General features: G+C 47.5%; 1 protein-coding gene across 1 annotated transcript in view; it reads right to left on the bottom strand.

The window, feature by feature from the left end:
• Positions 1-23,197, bottom strand: part of CCDC93 (CCC complex scaffolding subunit CCDC93) — a 994,005-nt gene that overhangs the window by 720,798 nt on the left and 250,010 nt on the right. The window contains exon 11 of the mRNA XM_086957357.1: positions 14,580-14,666. Coding sequence (XP_086813483.1) covers positions 14,580-14,666 — 87 coding nt within the window. The remainder of the gene's footprint in view (positions 1-14,579; positions 14,667-23,197) is intronic.

Genomic DNA, 23,197 nt, shown 5'->3' with positions numbered 1-23,197 from the left:
CCATCAGCTAAGAGGATAACAATATTAAACAAGCATTTGCAATGCAATAGGTCTCGCATTAGCGAAGTTTGAGCTATTCGTATTGTAAATGACATTTTTTTTATTTAGGGTTTGTTTTTGAAAATAGTGAAATTAATAGCTTTGTTATTTACAATGCCAATAGTTATAACTTTCACAAATGTGACACCTATAGCATTTGTAATGCAATATGTGTTGTATTTACGTGACTTACATGTATTGATATTACAAATAACAATGGCTTTGATTTTTTAAAAAAAATTAATATTTAAATAAAAGTCATTTTAATTCATAATGGCAATAGCTTAAACTTTTGTAAATAACTTTTATGAAGATTATGTTCAGTGTATTTTATTGTGACGAAAATCCAAGAACAGAAGTGAAATATTAACATATTTTTGTTACATTTGTAATAAAGCTTGAAACATTGAGAGAACATATTTGAACCAGTTGTTGTTGAATGGTTGCACAGATTGATGCTGTGGTGGAGCTGAGTGATGTTGTGGTGGCGAACGAGTGATGCTGTGGCATTCAGTAATTCTGTGGTAGCGCATAGTGATGTTGTGGTGCCCCTGAGTGATGCTGTGGTGGTGCTATGTTTTGTTTTGCTATCCTATGTTTTGTTTTGTTATGCTATGCTATGCTATGTTTTGTTATGTTTTATTATGCTTTGTTTTGCTATGCTATGTTTTGTTATGCTATGCTATGTTTTGTTATGCTATGCTATGTTTTGTTGTGTTTGGTATGCTATGATATGTTTTGATATGCTATTATATGTTTTGTTTTGCTATGCTGTGTTGTGTTGTGGTTTGTTAAGCTATGCAATGTTTTGTTATGTTATGCTATGTTTTGTTATGCTATGCTGTTTTGTTTTGCTATCCTATGCTTTGTTTTGTTATGCTATGCTATGTTATGTTTAGTTTTGCTATCCTGTGTTTTGTTAAGCTATGCTATGTTTTGTTGTGTTTTGCTATGCTTTGCTTTGTTATGCTATGTTTTGTTATGCTATGCTATGTTTTGTTATGCTATGCTATGTTTTGTTGTGTTATGCTATGTTTGTTATGTATGCTATGTTTTGGTGTGATTTGTTATGCTTTGCTATACTATGCTATGCAATGCTTTGCTATGTTTTGATATGCTATGTTTTGTTTTGTTATGTTATGCTTTGTTTTGTTATGTTATGCTATGTTATGTTCTGCTATGTTTTGTTATGCTATGCTATGTTTTGTTTTGCTATGCTTTGCTATGTTATGCTATGCTTTGTATTGTTATGCTATGTTTTGTTATGCTATGCTATGTTTTGCTGTGTTTTGTTATGCTATGCTATGTTGTGTTTTGCTATGCTATGTTTTGGTTTGTTAGGCTATGCTATGTTTTTCTATCATATATCTTTTTGTTATGCTATGCTGTGTTTTGTTATGCTATGCTAGGTTTTTTTATGCTATGCTGGTGAGGGAGAGTGGGGGCGTGTGAGGGTGTGGGGGTGTGGGGGGTGTGAGGGTGAGAGGGTTGTGAGAGTGTGTGATGGTGTGTGATGGTGTGAGGGGGTGTGAGGGAGGGTGAGGGTGTGTGAGGGTGAGGGAGGGTGAGGGAGGGTGAGGGAGGGTGAGGGAGGGTGAGGGAGGGTGAGGGTGAGTGAGGGTGTGTGAGGGTGAGGGGGTGTGAGGGTGAGGGTGTGTGAGGGTGAGAGGGCTGTGCGGGTGAGGGGTGTGAGGGTGAGTGAGGGTGTGTGGGTGAGGGGTGAGGTGGCATGAGGGTGTGTGAGGGTGAAAGGGTGTGTGAGGGTGATGGGGTGTATGAGGGTGAGGGGGTGTGAGGGTCTGTGAGGGTGAGAGGGTGTGTGAGGGTGAGAGGGTGTGTGAGGGTGGGAGGGTGTGTGAGGGTGAGGGTGGGGTGAGGGTGAGTGAGAGGGTGAGTGAGGGTGAGAGGGTGTGTGAGGGTGTGTGAGGGTGTGTGAGGGTGAGGGGGTGTGTGAGGGTGAGGGGGTGTGTGAGGGTGAGGGTGGGTGAGGGTGAGTGGTGAGGGGTTGTGAGAGTGAGGGGGTTGAGGGGGGTGTGAGGGTGAGGGTGAGGGGTGTAAGGGTGAGGTGGTGTAAGGGTGAGGGTGTGTGAGGGTGAGGGTGGGTGAGAGGGGGGGGTGGGGGAGAGGGTGAGGGAGGGTGAGGGAGGGTGAGGGAGGGTGAGGGTGAGTGAGGGTGTGTGAGGGTGAGGGGGTGTGAGGGTGAGGGGGTGTGAGGGTGAGGGTGTGTGAGGGTGAGAGGGCTGTGCGGGTGAGGGGTGTGAGGGTGAGTGAGGGTGTGTGGGTGAGGGGTGAGGTGGCATGAGGGTGTGTGAGGGTGAAAGGGTGTGTGAGGGTGATGGGGTGTATGAGGGTGAGGGGGTGTGAGGGTCTGTGAGGGTGAGAGGGTGTGTGAGGGTGAGAGGGTGTGTGAGGGTGAGAGGGTGTGTGAGGGTGAGGGTGGGGTGAGGGTGAGTGAGAGGGTGAGTGAGGGTGAGAGGGTGTGTGAGGGTGTGTGAGGGTGTGTGAGGGTGAGGGGGTGTGTGAGGGTGAGGGGGTGTGTGAGGGTGAGGGTGGGTGAGGGTGAGTGGTGAGGGGTTGTGAGAGTGAGGGGGTTGAGGGGGGTGTGAGGGTGAGGGTGAGGGGTGTAAGGGTGAGGTGGTGTAAGGGTGAGGGTGTGTGAGGGTGAGGGTGGGTGAGAGGGGGGGGTGGGGGAGAGGGTGGATGAGGGGGTGGGGGAGAGGGTGGATGAGAGGGTGTGTGAGGGTGAGAGTGTGTAAGAGTGAGAGGGTGTGTGAGGGTGCGAAGGTGCGTGAGGGTGGGTGAGAGGGTGAGTGAGAGGGTGAGTGAATGTGAGAGGGTGTGTGAGGGTGAGGGAGTGTGTGAGGGGGTGTGAGGTTGAGTGTGAGGGGGTGTGAGGTTGAGTGTGAGGGGGTGTGAGGTTGAGTGTGAGGGGGTGTGAGGGTGAGGGTGAGGGGGTGTGAGGGTGAGGTGAGGGGGTGTGAGGGTGAGGGGGTAGGGGTGTGAGGGTGAGGGGGTAGGGGTGGGTGAGGGGAAAAAAAGCACTAAGAAAGCGTGGGGGGAAAAATGCACTGAGAAAGAGTGGGGGGAGCACGAGCCAACGAAAGAGTGGAGAGAGATAATAAAGCAACAGACTGAGATAGAATAAAGGAAACGTGAGCCAGCCAGAGAGAATGAAGTAAAGCGTGAGCCAGCCAGAGAGAATGAAGTAAAGCGTGAGTCAGATTTCCATGAGTGCCAGTGTTGACCAGTGCCGTGGGGGTGAGGGTGTGTGGGGGTGAGGGTGTGTGGGGGTTAGGGTGTGTGAAAGGGTGAGGGTGTGTGAAAGGGTGAGGGTGTGTGAGAGGGTGAGGGTGTGTGAGAGGGTGAGGGTGTGTGAGAGGGTGAGGGGGCGTGAGGGTGAGGGGGCGTGAGGGTGAGGGGGTGTGAGGGTGAGGGGTGAGGGGTTGTGGGGGTGAGGGGTTGTGGGAGTGAGGGGGTGTGAGGGGGTGTGAGGGTGAGGGGTTGAGGGGTTGTGTGGGTGTGGGGAGCATGTGAGGGTGAGGGTGTGAGGGTGTGAGGGGGTGAGGGTGAGGGGGTGTGAGGGGGTGAGGGTGAGGGGGTGTGAGGGTGAGGGGGTGTGAGGGTGAGGGGGTGTGAGGGTGAGGGGGTGTGAGGGTGAGGGGGGCGTGAGAGTGAGTGGGGTGTGAGGTTGAGGGTGGGTGAGAGGGTGTGTGAGGGTGAGAGGGTGAGGGTGTGTGAGAGTGAGAGGGTGGATGAGGGTGAGAGGGTGTGTGAGGGTGAGAGGGTGTGTGAGGGTGGGCGAGAGGGTTAAGGGATGTGTGAGGGTTAGGGGGTGTGAGGGTGACGGGTTGAGAGAGTGAGGGGGTGTGTGAGGGTGAGGGTGTGAGGGGGAGGGGTGTGAGGGTGAGGGTGGGTGAGAGGGGGTGTGAGGGTGGGTGGGGGTGAGGGAGGGTGAGGGTGTGTGAGGGTGAGGGAGGGTGAGGGTGAGGGAGGGTGAGGGTGAGTGAGGGTGTCTGAGGGGGAGTGAGGGTGTGTGAGGGTGAGGGGGTGTGAGGGTGAGGGGGTGTGAGGGTGAGGGTGTGTGGGGGTTAGGGTGTGTGAAAGGGTGAGGGTGTGTGAGAGGGTGAGGGTGTGTGAGAGGGTGAGGGTGTGTGAGAGGGTGAGGGTGTGTGAGAGGGTGAGGGGGCGTGAGGGTGAGGGGGCGTGAGGGTGAGGGGGTGTGAGGGTGAGGGGTGAGGGGTTGTGGGGGTGAGGGGTTGTGGGAGTGAGGGGGTGTGAGGGGGTGTGAGGGTGAGGGGTTGAGGGGTTGTGTGGGTGTGGGGAGCATGTGAGGGTGAGGGTGTGAGGGTGTGAGGGGGTGAGGGTGAGGGGGTGTGAGGGGGTGAGGGTGAGGGGGTGTGAGGGTGAGGGGGTGTGAGGGTGAGGGGGTGTGAGGGTGAGGGGGGCGTGAGAGTGAGTGGGGTGTGAGGTTGAGGGTGGGTGAGAGGGTGTGTGAGGGTGAGAGGGTGAGGGTGTGTGAGAGTGAGAGGGTGGATGAGGGTGAGAGGGTGTGTGAGGGTGAGAGGGTGTGTGAGGGTGGGCGAGAGGGTTAAGGGATGTGTGAGGGTTAGGGGGTGTGAGGGTGACGGGTTGAGAGAGTGAGGGGGTGTGTGAGGGTGAGGGTGTGAGGGGGAGGGGTGTGAGGGTGAGGGGGTGTGAGGGTGAGGGTGGGTGAGAGGGGGTGTGAGGGTGGGTGGGGGTGAGGGAGGGTGAGGGTGTGTGAGGGTGAGGGAGGGTGAGGGTGAGGGAGGGTGAGGGTGAGTGAGGGTGTCTGAGGGGGAGTGAGGGTGTGTGAGGGTGAGGGGGTGTGAGGGTGAGGGGGTGTGAGGGTGAGGGTGTGTGAGGGTGAGAGGGTTGAGCGGGTGAGGGGTGTGAGGGTGAGTGAGGGTGTGTGGGTGAGGGGTGAGGTGGCATGAGGGTGTGTGAGGGCGATGGGGTGTGTGAGGGTGAGGGGGTGTGAGGGTGAGGGTGGGTGAGAGGGGGTGTGAGGGTGAGGGTGGGTGAGAGGGTGTGTGAGGGTATGTAAGAGTGAGAGGGTATGTGAGGGTGGGAGGGAGGGTGAGGGTGGGTGAGACGGTGAGTGAGACGGTGAGTAAATGTGAGAGGGGATGTGAGGGTGAGGGGGTGTGAGGGTGAGGGGGTGTGAGGGTGAGGGGGTGTGAGGGTGAGGGGGTGTGAGGGTGAGGAGGTGGGGGAGGGTGAGGGGAATAAAAGCACTAAGAAAGACTGGGGGAACAAATGCACTGAGAAAGAGTGGGGGGAGAACGAGCCAACAAAAGAGTGGAGAGAGATAATAAAGTAACAGACTGAGATAGAATAAAGGAAACGTGAGCCAGCCAGAGAGAATGAAGTAAAGCGTGAGCCAGCCAGAGAGAATGAAGTAAAGCGTGAGTCAGATTTCCATGAGTGCCAGTGTTGACCAGTGCCGTGGGGGTGAGGGTGTGTGGGGGTGAGGGTGTGTGGGGGTTAGGGTGTGTGAAAGGGTGAGGGTGTGTGAGAGGGTGAGGGTGTGTGAGAGGGTGAGGGTGTGTGAGAGGGTGAGGGTGTGTGAGAGGGTGAGGGGGCGTGAGGGTGAGGGGGTGTGAGGGTGAGGGGTGAGGGGTTGTGGGGGTGAGGGTTGTGGGAGTGAGGGGGTGTGAGGGTGAGGGGGTGTGAGGGTGAGGGGTTGAGGGGTTGTGTGGGTGTGGGGAGCATGAGGGTGTGAGGGTGAGGGTGTGAGGGTGTGAGGGGGTGAGAGTGAGGGGGTGTGAGGGGGTGAGGGTGAGGGGGTGTGAGGGTGAGGGGGTGTGAGGGTGAGGGGGTGTGAGGGTGAGGGGGTGTGAGGGTGAGGGGGGCGTGAGAGTGAGTGGGGTGTGAGGTTGAGGGTGGGTGAGAGGGTGTGTGAGGGTGAGAGGGTGAGGGTGTGTGAGAGTGAGAGGGTGGGTGAGGGTGAGAGGGTGTGTGAGGGTGAGAGGGTGTGTGAGGGTGGGTGAGAGGGTTAAGGGATGTGTGAGGGTTAGGGGGTGTGAGGGTGACGGGATGAGAGAGTGAGGGGGTGTGAGGGGGTGTGTGAGGGTGAGGGTGTGAGGGGGAGGGGTGTGAGGGTGAGGGGGTGTGAGGGTGAGGGTGGGTGAGAGGGGGTGTGAGGGTGGGTGGGGGTGAGGGAGGGTGAGGGTGTGTGAGGGTGAGGGAGGGTGAGGGTGAGTGAGGGTGTCTGAGGGTGAGTGAGGGTGTGTGAGGGTGAGGGGGTGTGAGGGTGAGGGGGTGTGAGGGTGAGGGTGTGTGAGGGTGAGAGGGCTGAGCGGGTGAGGGGTGTGAGGGTGAGTGAGGGTGTGTGGGTGAGGGGTGAGGTGGCATGAGGGTGTGTGAGGGTGAAAGGGTGTGTGAGGGTGATGGGGTGTGTGAGGGTGAGGGGGTGTGAGGGTGAGGGTGGGTGAGAGGGGGTGTGAGGGTGAGGGTGGGTGAGAGGGTGTGTGAGGGTATGTAAGAGTGAGAGGGTATGTGAGGGTGAGAGGGAGGGTGAGGGTGGGTGAGACGGTGAGTGAGACGGTGAGTAAATGTGAGAGGGGATGTGAGGGTGAGGGGGTGTGAGGGTGAGGGGGTGAGGGGGTGTGAGGGTGAGGGGGTGTGAGGGTGAGGGGGTGTGAGGGTGAGGAGGTGGGGGAGGGTGAGGGGAATAAAAGCACTAAGAAAGACTGGGGGAACAAATGCACTGAGAAAGAGTGGGGGGAGAACGAGCCAACAAAAGAGTGGAGAGAGATAATAAAGTAACAGACTGAGATAGAATAAAGTAAACGTGAGCCAGCCAGAGAGAATGAAGTAAAGCGTGAGTCAGATTTCCATGAGTGCCAGTGTTGACCAGTGCCATGCAGATAACCGGAAAGAAACCACCAGCAAAAATTAAACACTGGCATGGGGAGGTCGAATTCCAGTGTCGGATCAACTTCCTGTGATTCTGGGCAAATCACTTATTCTCCTCGTGCCATAAAAAAATTCTAAAAAATTATGCTTCAAGTGTACAACTTCTGCTTCTCTTGTAAACTGCTTTAATGCCGTCAGGGGAACCTTTGTGCTATATAAAGCTGCAAAAACACACAAAGTATGGGTAGCATGTGTATTCTGAACTTGGCCGAAGATCACTAAAAAGCTTTAAAGGGTATAAAAAAATGCTGACTTAAATGTCTGCCTCAAAGCCAAGCTAGCACAGCAAATGTTATCCGTTATAACTCACGGACAACACAAGCACAGCAAATGCTATCCGTTATATTATAAATCACAGACAACGGTCTCTCAGTGTAAAATAACAGACAGATGATCACCCTAGCCAAGCTACTTGACTCAAAACATACAGCGGTTTCCTGATATAGAACGTAGTGCAAATGCAACTTCCTTCGTCAGAAATAGTAGCCTGCTACTTGTTGATTGACAGCAAGAGCTCCGCCTTCTGTGAGGGTGCTGACCGGAAAAGACTGGGACACAATCTGGTTATTGACAGTCACTTGGCTCTGTTGTCACGTTGCTTGGAAACCATGCGAACGATGCAGAAAGACCAAAAGAAGTAAGCAGGTAAGGAAGAAAGGGGTGGAGGGCGTGGGCCTCAGGGATGGGGGTCCATGGTATTAAGTTTAAGAAACAGACGATGGGTAGAGATTTGAATATGGAAGGGAGCGATGGAAAGTGTCACAGGAATCGGAGACAGCTAATCAGAACCTTTTCCGAAAATGAACAAGTAACCCGAAGAGCCGATTTTTGTCTATCTTCTTCGGGGAAAACTAGCAGATTTTTTTTAACATTCCTCATATATAATGAAGAGGCGCTTTAAAAAGAAGCTCTTGAAGTTCTAAGGCTGCAGCACTCGTGAAATAAAATAAAAATGGTACAGTTAAATACAACTAATAGCAAGCAGTGACGGGCGGAAGGTGGCCGTCGGACGTCACAGCACACAGAGATTACCGCGCGGGCTTCAAAGTGAAAGCGCGGCCGTGAGACGCGCTCTGTAGTGGGGAGGGGCTGTTGTGAGAGGTGCAACAACAAAGGACGTGCACTCGAGCTTGTAGCCAGTAAGCAAAGGCTGGGTAGCATTCCTTTCAAGTCTGATGCGGGGGCGGGGGAGCGGCAGCCTTTGAAGACTGATGCCGAGGCACAGACAAATCGTGGTGTGTGATGTGGCTGGCGATGATGTACACGCGCATAGTTCACATGAACTGTACGCAATCCGCAGCTAGGTAGACTTTTCTTTTCCACTTACTATAATCTCGCCTATTTATCCCTGCGGATAGAAAAGGCTAGACCTAAAAACATAGTATGTTATGTCAGTGCATTTTCAGCCAGATAACAGCAAGCAAAAAAATTTACAATGGTTACAAATGCATTAAGAGCCAATTTGTCAAGGCAGCAGCATATTTAGCAAGAGGATTTCCAAAGCACTCATAGAATAGTGACATGAAATGTCAATACATGGTCACAGACAAGGACAAATATAATAGGCTCTTAGTAAAAACAAGGCATTCTACAGCACTATTCAAGCACAATATATGATATCAGCGTGGGCAGGAAAAACAAATGGCAATATAAAACAATAAACAGATTGTGTAGAGCAGTTTTGATGCGTAGTTTCAAAACTAAGCAGATTGTTGGAAAAGTGTAAAGTTCATAGTCATTGCATGTTTTCATAGTGAAGAATGGAAATGGGAAATGCTAAAGTACAGTTTGGTCCAACACGGAGCTGGTTACTTTGGTATCCAAAGCTGGTTGAACAAGTAATAAAAACCTATCGAAATGTATATAAAAACAGAAAATGCAAACCCAATAACTGCCTTTAAGAATATTATCCTGAAAGCAACAGACACGATTTCCACCAGGACTAGTAGGCCAAACAGCAAAAAAGTAAACAGTATACACAGTCCTCAAGAAAAGGACATTTCAGTGGCCATTTAAAAACTCTCCCAACTACAAAACATCGATTTCTCAGTCATTAGGAAAAAATAAATGTTAGTATTGCAGGAGAAAAGAGAGTATTCACATAAAACAGAAACGGGAGGTACTCAACAAGAACTAGATTGGCCATCACCAGGCAGCAACAACACCAGGCAGCAACAATTAAAAATTCAAGGCAATTCTGGAGACTTATTGCAATTTACAGAGGTACAAAAAGATCTTTATCAACTATCCCTAACCCCGAGTAAGAATGGATCAAATATGTGTCCATGTTATAATCGGAGAATTCATCTCCCAAATCGATCAAATGGTTACTAGATTTTTCAGCAAATCAGGCTGAGTTTGCACTACATCAAACAAGTAAACATATAGCGGCATCTATAAAAAATGCAAGACCCTCAGCAGCAATAGGCCCAGACAAAAACTCCATAAATGTTTGAAACAGGATCCCGAAAAAAGGGGCTTATTTTTCCTACTCTTTTTAATCATTGCTACCGGACAGGTCAAATCCCTTTCCTTTTGGAAGGGGAGTATTTTTATACAACTTCATAAAAAAGGATTGCAAACATCGACAGCTAACTACTGTAATTTTGCTCTCCTGGAAGCACAGGGAAAGATCTTTGCAGGCAGCATACTAGAACATCTTCAGGACTGGGCGTCTATCAAAGGAATTATCCCAAGAGAACAGAAAGGCTTCACATCTAACCACTCAGTGATGAATAACATTGCGATGGTCCAAGCTTTAATAGATAAATATGTGGTAAGAAAATCACAAATCCTCACCTACATTGATTTCTAAATGTCATTTGACACAATTGACAGGCCAACCCTCTGGAAGAAATTGAGCTCATTGGGCATCCTGTGAACTTACTGATACTACTTATAGCACTACATTCCTCTACATGGTGCAGCATGTCAATGGGAGGCAGTAAGGGTCTAACCCCAAAAATACAAAGAATGGCCCAAAACAAGGCTGCCCGTTGGCCTCATTACTTGACTCAGTGATCTGCCAGTCCAATTAGCAAATGTACACCATGTTCCTCCATGTGTTGCTTCTTATAATTTGCATATCTTAATGTATTCGGATGATGTGGTTTTATGTAATCTTACCCCACTAGGTCTACAGCGCAATTTGAAAGTTTTGAACGAGTACACAGGGAGAAATTGCCTTAAAATGAATATACAAAGACTAAAATAATGGCTTTTAAAGGAAGAAAACACTAGCGGGCATTTAGCTGGCATATAGGTGGAACACCTTTGCAGATGGTAAAATCCTATACCTATTCAGAAAAAGTGTTCAGACAAAATCTCAACAGTAAATGCCATGACACACATCTAGGAAATAAGGCCATGGGGCATGCGGTTTTAAATCAATTTTATAAATGCTTTGGAAAGATACATTTTAAGCATCTACTAGAAATACATACCATAATAATCCCTCCGACCTTCATATATGCTCTTGAATACACACCTATAAGGCATGGTCATTTCTGGACCACTGTGAAGGAAAACGTCTTCATAAACTGGCCTCAGTAAGCCAATCAGTCGCCGTTCAGGCACTGCGACTTGGACTTGATTTTATGACTTTCTTTGCCTATGGAATAACAAATATAGTGCGCTGGGCCTTTAACCTATGTCACACAACAGAGAGAAAACTTGAAGACCTCTTGAGGCAGGAAATCTTTATAAAGACCCGAAAAAGATATTATGTTTACCGAAAACTTAAAAAATTGGTCTTAAATAAATTGGAATGCCATGTGGAATAGCTAAGCAACTGGACGCGAGCACAAATCAAGCTCTTTTAAAAAAACACTCTATCCCGAGTTTAAGTCAAGGAGTGACTTACATCATTGCATGAAATTAAAACTATATGAACCCTCACTGGCTGCTCGAGATGAAATATATCTACAAAAGTATTTTTCATTCAACCTAGAACATGGAATTAGACGGACTATATTGTTACTCAGGTTGGGGATGCTTCTTCTTAACGCCTATAAAAGCCGTAGGTACAATTCCACAGGATTGTGTGCTTTTTGTCAGGGAGGAATCCAGGCCTTACTACATATACTTGATATTTGCCCTGCAGTTTCTGCAGAACATGGCCGTTATATACCTGTCATATTTTATCTTCAGCATAACAAACATAGATGAAATGCTGAGTTTTATATAAGGTCTCCCCCAAATGAATTTGTGTATTATAATGTACTTAAATTGTTTAAATCTTTTCTGAAATTGTTTTAAATGTTTTACGTATTTGTAAATGTGGCTCCACAGCTTGACTGAGGTAATTTTTATTTCATTTTATATTGTTGTTCCCTGACGGGCTCTTAATAAAAACGTTTGACTCCAGAGTGGTGTGGAATGAAAGTGAAGATGTGGTATTACTTGACGCAGCTGGAAATCTGTATTTACCTCTCATGCATGAACCACAGGAGCACATGTGCGCCTAATAATGAAGCTCTACAGGAGGATCTGACTGACAGTGTGACAGGCTTTCAGTAGCCTCAGCAGGACCAATAGGTAAGTCTTTTTTAATTTTCACCCTTGTTGAGATGCGGCTTAGGAACATTTCTAAAGTAGGGCAGGTGAACTTGGAAGACAGGACTTCCTTCTTCGTCGCTACTCACAGATTCCAAGTGAGTTACGCCTGGCTACAAGACGGCTGACCATTCGGATTCCTGACGGAATCCCAGTTCAAGGCCGTACAAGGGGCAGGGATTTGAGATGGCTGGTGGGGGCTGAAGGGAAATAGAAGCTTTGTTCTTGACCGCCTCTTGAGCCACGGGCCTTCAGAAATGGGCATACAAATTCAACAGGGATCAAAAAAGAGAAACTGCAAGAGTGAGCAAAAGAGATAAAGATTGTAGGGTGAAGGTCGAAAGAGCAATGAGATGAACTCAACATGAGACATCTTTGGCATTTTGCAATCCCAGCATTCTGCAGTGCTAAGGGCAAGCTACAAAGAAAAACGTTGGTGCCCTTCACTTCTAGCTAAAAAGTCTGTAGTAGTCTTCATCTCAACAATTCTTCAAAAGAAAGTAAAATGATAAAAAGTAAAGAGTGGCAGAGGGCCTATGTGTCGGCCCTTCTTCAGCTTTCAGGTGTTTTACTGGTTTGCTATTGCTTGATTGGCTGTCCATCAAGGCACTTACAATTATTCCATTTGTGTTCTCATTAGGTTTCGATGATGAGACATCAATAAATCATCTTATTGGACTGCAGATGCAACGTGATTGTAACAGTTTTTTATGTATTTATAAAACAAAAAAAACGTTTTAATGTTGATTTTTTTAGGGGGGGTGTATTTATTTGCAATTTCTTAGTTACAGAACAAAAACAAGTCAGGTATTCAAAGCATCTCAATTCTTCCTTCATTACAACCAAAGCAGAGTTCAACCATATTGTCACATAAATAATCAATGAAAGAAAAATAATTCCTAGCAACGGGACCCCTTTTCACCCCCTCTGCCCCCATGTACACCCCCCCCCCCCTCAATTTACTGTGAGTCCGTGAGCGTAAGTCCATAATGTGTCAACCATGGCTTCCATATTTTCCAGAATTGTTTTGGGCACCCCCGTGCTTTATAGGTTCTTTTCTCTCCTAGCATATACATATCCATACCCCTTCACCATTCTTCTAGTGTTGGATTAGACGCAACACCCCATGCCCTTGCCAAGTCTCTTTTGGCTACTACCAAGCCCAGCTGGAGCAACGTCAGTTTCACTCTGGGGAGATCAATCTCCGTAGGTATGCCCAGCAAAATAAACATGGGATTTGGGGGTACTGATCCCTGCAAAATAGGTTTGAATACATCCACAGCCTACTGTAAGGTCTTAGGGATGTCTTGAGTTCTCAGCTATTGCGCTAGTCCACGCACAGTAACCACATGTAGAGAGATGGATGCAGTTTGAGAAAATGCAGGCACCATTCAGAAATTAAGCCCTAAGACATCCAAACTTAGTAGTTGAACTCGTAGAAAGATTGATGTGCAGAGAGTAGAAACACCTCACTCCACACAAACAAAGGCAAAAACAGTACCTTGCTTGAACTGGTGGGCAGGAGAATATGGTAGGTCTCACTGAAAGCGGTAGAGAGATTGTAGAACTGTAAATTTAGGAGGACACTCCGCTTCTCTTAAAGATGAAGCTTGAACTTAAAAGCGGCTTGTGAAAGAAGGTGGTCTGCTTCCCTTGCAGTTGAAAATGCTAAGAACACATTTGAGTAGAAGGATCTGGCGTGTATAAGTTGGGTGCGACCGGTGAGGTGGTCACTGGTGGGGCTCAGATGCCAAAGTCCTTGATTGAAGATTGAAGTATTGATGTGGGCTTTTGAAAATCTTGTATTGAGCGCGTAGAGGGTAAGATCAACTCGTCGCCAATAAAATGCAGTAATGGACTCCAGACTGGTTGAGGTATTTCATGAAGATGTATTGTAAGTTGGTAAGTAGCCTGGAACAAGCCCCACCAGGAGCGGCCAGCAGGCAGCTCAGCCCCATCGTAACTGTAATTTATCTTCAACCAGCATCCAACATTCCGTAGTGCATCACAGTGCAGAGGCATTCATCTAGAAGGGCATAAAGTGGCTAGAGGCATACATAGGAATATACAATAGACAGGATACAACAAAGTGCTTGCCAGTTGGATGTCTTCAAACAGTCTAGGAGACAGTGCTATGCACTAATCACCTTTGCATTTTCATTTATTTTACACTTATGTCATGATAACAAGTTTGATTAACAGGTTTTTTTTTCTCAAAGTAAAGATGTTCAGTTACACGGGCTCTCTTACCATGCAATATTTTGCATGTATACTTTTTTCACCGCCTGGAACACAAACTTGATCTTCTTATTGCTTTGCATAACACTCTTTTGAGGTTTCAGCATAACTCTGCTAACACTGTCTGTTTAGCAAAGGGGTCTAATACCAGCTGTCATATTTCTGTAGCCCAAGATGTTGCTTCAATTGGATTTTCTTTCTAGGACAACTGAGGACAACACACAGAAAGCCGTCCAGCTATTAACAAACACTTCCCTTAACAAACAGTCACGCCAATTGGCTTGAACAATGCTTGTTTTGTTTTTGGCCCTGGATACGAAATTCCGCCTCTGTGTTAATCTCAAGGTCTCCTCCATTCTCCTTGAACTGAAAACATAAAGCATTTAAATGTGACCCTTGAGAATTGAGGATTTATATCCCAGGTAATAGAACAAGACAGGGGTTTTTTGCACACTCGCGCTTCGGAATTATAAGGCTATCTCACGGCTCGGAACCCTCATCACTCACATAAGCTTGCAAAAAAAAGAATTAGTGCAACCCTCGTACAAGCATGAATAAACCATAACTATTTCAAATGCAACGATGCGTCACTGCTGCCTCATTACAGGCGAAAACAGATTGTGTACATCAGCTCCGCACACAAACACAGCAGACATAACCCCAAATGTAATTAACAAAGTTTAATTGAAGAATAAGCCACGTGGAAAATCTGCTTCTGGCCACCGTGCTACAAAGTTATTCAGATTTTACAAGCCCATCTACGGACCAATGACAGTGCAGCAGCGTTCTTACGCAGCGGAAGTACGTACCTTTTCTGCATACTCTGAAACAATCTGCTTGATCTCTTCGGACTGAAGTCCAACTATCTGGCCCACTGTGCTTGCAGTCAGTCTACCCTGTAAGGACATCAAACAAACGTATTGAAAAACTATGGCATATGTGAGTGTAAAAAAAACGTGAAATTTGAAAATACACATAGTTGACTACCTACTAAATAATTATGCACGTTTACTGTAATGTACTGAACAATGGCAGCTAACAAGAATGCTTGGCTTGCGGCAGAGTAAACGTAGGCCTGCAAGCTTCAATCATCATTATTACTAACATTAGAAAAGGTTGAACTGTTTTTCGCTTTATTATTGGGAAAAACACTACATTTCTTAAAACTGGTTTCAGAAGAACAGATCTTACTTAAGAGCACTGTGTAACATAGGTGCAGCAATCAGAATAAAAAATTACAAGAGTTCCCTTGAGTCTAAATTAATACAGGTTTACATAAACATACCTCAAAATACAACAAGCATTTGCAATGCAATAGGTCTCGCATTAGGAAAGTTTGAGCTATTGGTATTGTAAATGACAAATTTTGTATTTATGTGTTGGTTTTGAAAATAGCTAAATTAATAGCTTTGTCATTTACAATGCCAATAGTTATAACTTTCACAAATGTGACACCTATAGCATTTGTAATGCAATATGTCTTGTATTTACATGACTTAGATGTATTGCTATTACAAATAACAATGGCTTTTTTTTATAATTAATACTTAAATAAAAGTTATTGTAATTTATAATGGCAATAGCTTAAACTTTTGTAAATAACTTTTGTGAAGATTATGTTCAGTGTATTTTATTGTGACGAAAATCCAAGAACAGAAGTGAAATATTAACATCTTTTTGTGACATTTGTAATAAAGCTTGAAACATTGAGAGAACATATTTGAACCAGTTGTTGTTGAATGGTTGCACAGATTGATGCTGTGGTGGTGCTGAGTGATGTAGTGGCGAGGAGTGATGCTGTGGCGTTCCTTGATGTTGTGGTATCGCATAGTGATGTGGTGGTGCTGAGTGATGCTGTGGTGATGTGATAGATAGAGTGAGGGAGATAGATAGAGGGAGGGCGATAGACAGATAGAGTGAGGGCGATAGACAGATAGACAGAGTGAGGGCGATAGATAGATAGACAGAGTGAGGGCGATAGATAGATAGGCAGAGTGAGGGCGATAGATAGAGTGAGGGCAATAGATAGATAGAGTGATGGCGATAGAGTGAGTGCAATAGACAGACAGATAGGGTGAGTGCGATAGATAGACAGACAGATAGATAGAATGAGGGCGATAGATAGACAGATAGATAGTGTGAGAGCGATAGATAGATAGAGTGAGGGCGATAGATAGATAGAGTGAGGGCGATAGATAGAGTGAGGGCGATAGATATATAGATAGATAGACAGATAGATAGAGTGAGGGCGATAGATAGGGTGAGGGCAATAGATAGACAGAGTGAGGGCGATAGATAGAGTGAGGGCGATAGATATATAGATAGATAGACAGATAGATAGAGTGAGGGCGATATATAGAGTGAGGGCGATAGATAGGTAGGAGTGAGGGTGATAGCGAGATAGATAGATAGATAGATAGAGTGAGGGTGATAGATAGATGGAAGTGTAGAGAGAGGTAGAGAGAGGGGTGCAGAGAGAGGGATGTAGAGAGAGGGGGGTGTAGAGAGAGAGGGATGTAGAGAGAGGGGTGTAGAGAGAGTTAAGGAGGGCCTTTATCTAAGATGACTTATTCATTGCACTTCCTTAATTAACTATGCTGGGCCCCAAGTCACAAGAGCCTGTTCCGAACTTTTAAAATAAAGTGTTATGGGAAAGAGAAAACACAGTAGCCCCAGTCTACGCCACTAACTAATCCTTTCAAATGCATCATCTGACATGAAAAAACACAAAATGCTAGCTTTGAAACCCATGCATACATAGATTTTATAGTACAACCACCGGTGCTGTCAAAGCGCAGGGTCTGAGAAAAGAGTCTCTTTGGCAGTCCTAGTGCTTTCAGTGGGACTGTAAAGTTCACGAGCCCACAGAGAGAGGGGTAGCGTTAGCTGTTTATAGCGCAGGCGGAAATGCAACGAGGTATCATGATCTGCGCACAAACTGTAGATACTGACTGTTCTCACTTTAAATTAAAAATAAAAGGCTGGTAAAATGTCATTAGGCAAAGGTCAACGACGGGATACATAATAGAATATTTAAAATGGTGCAATAAAAAAAATGTATTGCCTATTAATTATATATTTTATTATTATATAAACTGACGCAGCTTGTGCTTTGCCCAGGAGTGAATATCATTTGCTAAATTTCTGTTACACAAGTAGAAAAAATCCAGGAAACAAATGCACACACACAAACAGCATAAGTCTTATTTTAAATGATGGTGACTCTGGAAAAGTTAAGTTGTGTCTCTGTAGTGGTACAAGGGCCGGGTGAAACGTGAGCCTGTTATTGCAACAGCATGGGGGCATTGGCCTGCTCGCCGGACATGAAAGGGTGCCCGGAGTGAGGCGCTTAATTACCCATGACAAAGGAAAGGCAGATGGCTGTGCTGGGTGCTCACTTAAAAAGCATGAGCCAGGGAATGAGGTTAAAGGAATTAGACAGACAGAGAGACAAGGAAAATACTTTCCCCACAGCTTTATGACATTTGCCTATGTACTCTACCAATCCCCACCCTAGAAACACAGTTGCCACTTTACCTTTTCCAATGAACTTCCATGCTGGCAATGGCCAGGCAAAACCTTTTTGAACAAACAAACAACATTTAACTTTGGGCATTTTCCATAGGCATTTTCCATAGGCACCTCGATGTGTTTCCCTTTCCGCTCTTAACCCTAAATATACAACAATGAAAGGCGGATATCCTGGCAGATTTTCCACTATCGTAAGTGCAAATATAAAAGATCACTCATTCCAATGTTTTGAATTGCAATATAAAATTTAGAAGATGTGGCCTAATGGCTTGAGCATGACCTCAAAGCTGGGGAACCGTGTCTGCGTTTCAGCAGGGACGCTGAACGTCCTGTGATTCTGGGCAAATCACGTATCTCCCTATGTCTAACTAAATGAATGTGTCTGTCTAACGCGACTGGTGCTCATGTAAAGCGCTCGGATACCTTAGAGTTTGTGCTATATAAAACTCCCCAAAAATAAAATCCTTTTGCTCATATAAAGTTAAACTCAGGGTGAGTGAGCTGTGCGATTCTGAAGCCACAACATTTTTTACATGATTATGTAGTTAGCACCTTACCGCATAACTGATAATCTAAAGCATAATTTCCAGATTTACACACAAAAAAATTCTAACTCAACAAATAGTATGGCACATGGTACAGTGCAGTGGCAGACTCTTTTGTATGCCTTAACTGGTCACCTTGCAGTAAAGGATTGTTGTATTTAGGTATTAAACTCCTTTTGCTCAGTCTATACATGTGCTAAAATGACAAAACAGTAAAATAATACTGCCACAGTATGTCATTATGCCGCATGGCTTTCGTTTTCTTACCGAATAATATAATGTGTTCCTTCATTTCCACATCCTGCCCCCAAGCCTGGGTTCACTAAGGAGCGCAAAAATATTTAGTAAACAAGCTTCCAGAGCGGAAAGTGGCTGCCCTACACATGGCCATTCTATCGATACACAGGGGAATTACACAACTGGGACTTACGTCAATAACTAAATTGAACATTCCAGTCAGGAGGTACAAAAACAAGAGTACTGTGAGAAGTCAGAAAATGGCAGAGAGCACAGAAAAGTGAGAGATAGAAGTGAACGTGGGTGGAGAGGGAGAACAGAAAGGACAGAAGACTGTGGGTAGACAGGGTGGAAGGAATATAGGAGCACAGCAGGTTTATATTTAGTTGCTTCGAATTTTAGAACTTGTGCCATTTGTTGCCAGTTGGGCTTTGCGACAGACAGATAACAGCCTTTTTAGGTTTCGCTGGGGGGCGGAGCCGTTAGGCTCCTCCTCCAGAGAAATCTATTGAGTACAGTAAGCACTATGGAACACGCCCCCCCGTCCCATTGGCTAGCTCCATAAATGGAGCCTAGCCATTGGACGAGGGGCCTGTCCATCAATGCCGGACCAGACACGGGGGCGTTCCCGAGATTCTTTGGCTTTGGCGACGTCACGCGACGCCGGGAACGCCCCCGAGTCTGGTCCGGCCGGGCCGTGCTTGCTGCTGTTTTGCCTTGTGTCCCTCCTCCCGCCGTCCCCACGTTTCCCGCCTCCCTCCCGACGTCCGTGTCCTTTCCCGCCCCCCTCGTCCTCTCCCGCCCGCCCCCCCCCCCCGTGTCCTCACAAATAGTGGTATCCCGTCCCGCCCGGGGGTCAACCGGCAGCTGCTCGGCACCTTGGCCGAGGCACGAAGGGGCTGCGACCGCATTGGTGGCTTTTCGGAGGCTCGTCGGCAGAGGCGCGCTCTGATTGGCCGCTGCAGTGGGCCTGTCCCCGTGAGCTGCGCCGCCGTTGGTTGGAGCCTCGCCGCGTCATCAGGATCTGCCCCGGGAGCTGCGCTGTGAGTGGCTGACTCCGGGGGAACCCTCGACGTCAGCGGAGGCCAGTGGGAGCTGCGACGGGGGCCGTGCCTGCGAGGGTGAGTCTTCGGCCCAGAAGCTGGGGGAGATCGCCTTCCACCCTGCACCCGGTATTGACACCGGCTGAAGAGAGGAAGCGCTGGGGGGCTGTGCGCTCGCTCGCCTTCCGTTTCCCAACTCTCTTCTCTTGCTTCCCCAGTTCTCTTGCCCTCTCTCATTCCGTACTCCCACCTCTCTTCTCTTCCTTCCCTTTTCCCGGCTCTCCTTCCGTTTCCTTACTCTCTTCTCTTCCTTTCCTTTCCCTTTCCCGGGCTCTCTTCCCCTCTCTCCTTCCGCATTCCCACCTCTCTTCCCTTCCCTCCCCTGTCCCCGGCTCTCCCCCAGCTCCCTCTAGCTGCAGCCACAAAAGTAATCTAATAATGGCGCCGGTTCTGTGGCAGGCCGGCCTCTGTAATCTTTCGCCTGTAATTGCCGCGTATGTGGTTTAGCTCGGAGGAGTTAATGGAGACTCGCAGTGTAGCACGGGGTAATTAGTTGTTTTTAAATAAACTGCAGGCACACTTTAATTAAGCCTGCAGTGTGAAAGGTGTGGTGTTATAGCAGAACAAAGCACAGTAGGCTGGGAAGGGGGGGCGGAAGCGGGGGCAGATGGAGAAACACTGAAAGCCAAGAAGGGACGCGGGTCTCTTTATCTCTGGTTTCGTTAACAGCTGTTGGGGATACAAACATTCGACAGGACGGGGAACCAAGCGCCTGTTTCCCCCTACACAAAACGCGGCTTCAGAGCCACGTTTGGTTGCGGGAGAGAAGAAAAGTCTTCAGAACACTAGAAAGGGAAGAAGGGAGTTGCGCCACACGCCACTACCGATAGACGGAGGGTGTTGGAGCCAGGCAGAGAGAGAGGGAGGGAGCGGGGAAGGGAGGGAGCGAGTGAAAGAGAAGGAGACAGAGGGAGTGAGGTAAAGGGAGAGACGAGGAAAGAAGCAAGAGAAGGAAAGAAAGGGGGCAAGCGAAAGAAAAGAGAACAAAAGAGAACTATGTAGAAGGAAAGAGGCCTATGCGAAGGTAGGAAGGGGCAAGGGAGAGAAAGTCAGCCAAAAATGAGGAGGTAGTGGATAAAGGGAGACCTGTGGAGTGGAACAGGGAGTTCTGTGTTGTAGTTCAGGAATTGTAGGGCCACTTGGAATTCTTGAGTGGGAAACATGGACTTTGATTGGTCTCAAGCTTCATCATCTTTGGCAGCACTGACAGCACTTCAGAAAATAACTCCCAGGGGCTGCTGAACCACAATGTACTGCCAATATATGTTCTGAACTACTGTATGGAACTTTACACTACAATCCCACATGAAGAATACCAAGTACAATTGCGCTGCTGGACGAATCATTATATCTACGTTTTCATTCCTGTGCTCAGTCTTCATCTTTATCATGATGATGACCCCAGATTTTTGATTCAGTCGAAACGCTGTCAACCATACTGAGGATTAAGACTATAAAATCATTGTGCCTGATAGCTGATGCCCCCACTGCAGCTTTTGTAAATTGTATAAACTTACATTAGCCTCTTTGATATAGACCTTCCATACTTGCTCTATTTGTAATATATAAATGATACTTTATACACCTTGTATATATGTTTGACATATAAAACATACTGAACTTGTAATACAACCCCTTTTGTAATGCTTTGTTCGCCCTAAATTGGCAGGGTATGCGCAGATGTGAGTCCCTTGCTCACTTTGCCACTGGATTCAAGCTAGCCTGGTTGAGGACGGCTGGAATGCCAGAAACTGGTCCCAGGATGCTTGTTTCTAGTCCAGGGAAGACATGGCTTGGCAGTTCGGGCTGGACTGTTTCCATGAGGCACAGGGTCAGACTGATTTGCATATAGCCATGTCTGAACTGGGGTGGCGGAGTGAGCTAAAGAACGGTGATGGATTAAACCCAGATCATTTGACTGGGGGGTGAGTGTTTGATTTGCTCAAACGCTCTGTCCATCATCCCCTTTTGTATCGAACTTGTAATACAAACAGCATTATTATAAATCTTTTGTTATGTAGTCCTTTTGTTCTCCAATTATTGTTCAATCTTTGCATTTATTTCCCTTTTACGTAATTTTGGGTACACTGCATTTTGTATTAATGTATGCGATACTTGTCTTTAATTAAAATGTATTGTCTGGAATATTGATTAATAACAGGGCACAAATCCTTATCAAGGTGAAGCAGCAGCTCCTTCACAGAGCCAGGACTCAGGCCCCAAGGTCAGGGTTCACATCTCTATAAGATGAAGCATCAAGTGACTCCCAAGGCCAGGGTCTGATTCCAACCAAGACCAAGGGGGGCTCTTGTGTGGTGTGTGTGGGGGGCTCTTGTGTGTGTGTGTGTGTGGGGGGCTCTTGTGTGGGTGTGTGTGTGCAAATGCAATACGTCTTGCATTTGCGACAGAGTAAGCTATTGGCATTGTAAATGAGAATGCCATTTATTTATCTGTTTTCAAAACCAACACATAAATAAAAAGTTTGTCATTTACAATGCCAATAGCTCAAACTTTTCCGAAGGCGAAACCGTTGCATTGTAAATGCTTGTTACTTTTATCACTGCGGAAGTGTTTCCAAATAGTAATTTGCATACCTTCGGCAAATAATAAGTAATAATAAGTTATATAAGTAATTAAAAACTGATCTCACACGTCTTTGTATTACCAACTGGAATTATGTAATTAATTGATTAAGGATTAAGTGATTTGTCCAGAATCCCAGGATGATTGAGCCTCCCACCAGACTTGAACCCGCTTCCCCAGCTTCAGAGTCGGCGGCCCTAGCTGTTAAGCCACACCCTGCATGTAGATATGGCCCGTACAATATGAGGAGTTAGCCAATTTAACAGTGCTCCTCTTTTGCACAGAATAGTCAGATAAACAATGTGCTTGGTTGGGGGCGGAGCTTGCCGGCGTCCATGAAAGACGTGTGAGCGCTGAGCTCTTCGCCTGAGCCCCTTTAATATTCGACAATCCTATCCTTTCGGCACCTGGCTAGCTCAGAAAGCTGTGGTGGACTCTCTAACTACGCCCCGGCCTGGTGGGGGGCTTTTCCCCGGTTGAAATCCGGTGTGGTGTCGCTTTGCTGTTTGGAGGAGGACGCAGTGGCGGACTAGGCCGTAGTCCACGGTCTATCCTGAGAAGCCGCCCGAGCTGCGTCACACTACGTGCGGCCTGCGGTACTAGAGTGGTGCCGGTCTGCCTCTCCTGCAACTACACGGCTGGTCCTGCTGAGCGATACCTGGCCATGGTCCCGTGAGCGGCTGTGGTGGACTGGCCTTCGTTTGTGCATTCGATGGGAGCAGAAGTGCTGGTGCTTTGAGGTACTATTGGACACTGGAGGAAGCCACTGGCGGGCCGCCATCCACTTGGGGAGGGTTCCGTCGGCCGTTGCCTGAACCTTCCGCGTCTCAAGGACTGCTGTGGAGCTGCGGCTTTAAAGTGTTCTGGAGTGTGGTGGCCTGGCTGCTCGACATTGGTGTGGCCTGGTTCCTACGGAGTGCTTGGTGGTGTGCCTCGCCGGCCTCTAGGCCTACTCGTACTGAGGGGCGATTAGCCGCCATCTTGGACGCATTTTTTGCTGCTCAACATCTCGTCCTTCGGAGCTTGCTCCCCCAGTGTCTCCTCTCTACACCCTTAACACTAGCTTCTGATATATTGCTGGCGGTTGAGCGCCTTGCTGAATGACAACCAGGAACACTATGGGGAAAGGCGACAAGAATCAACCCAAACTGTCGTTTGATCAGCGGAAAGCGAAAGGTGCAGAGGGGCCGGCCCCGGATGCCTCGCCGCGGCCTACGGCATCCGACAGCTCATTGTGTGCAGACATTCGTGAAATGCTGGGCGCCAATGGAGAAGGGTTTACAGGACAGCATGGCGGCGATTGGCACTAAAATCGATGCACTGTCATTCAGGATGGACCGCATGTCTGAGAGGGTGGATAAGCATGCTGAACGGCTGGATATGGCGGAACGGCGGCTAACGGAAGCGGAGGAAGCCCAAACGGAATGG

This window comes from Lissotriton vulgaris, chromosome 2_1 (genome assembly GCF_964263255.1).
Source record: "Lissotriton vulgaris chromosome 2_1, aLisVul1.2, whole genome shotgun sequence".
Lineage (NCBI taxonomy): Eukaryota > Metazoa > Chordata > Amphibia > Caudata > Salamandridae > Lissotriton > Lissotriton vulgaris.
This window is presented reverse-complemented; position numbering and strand designations above follow the sequence as displayed.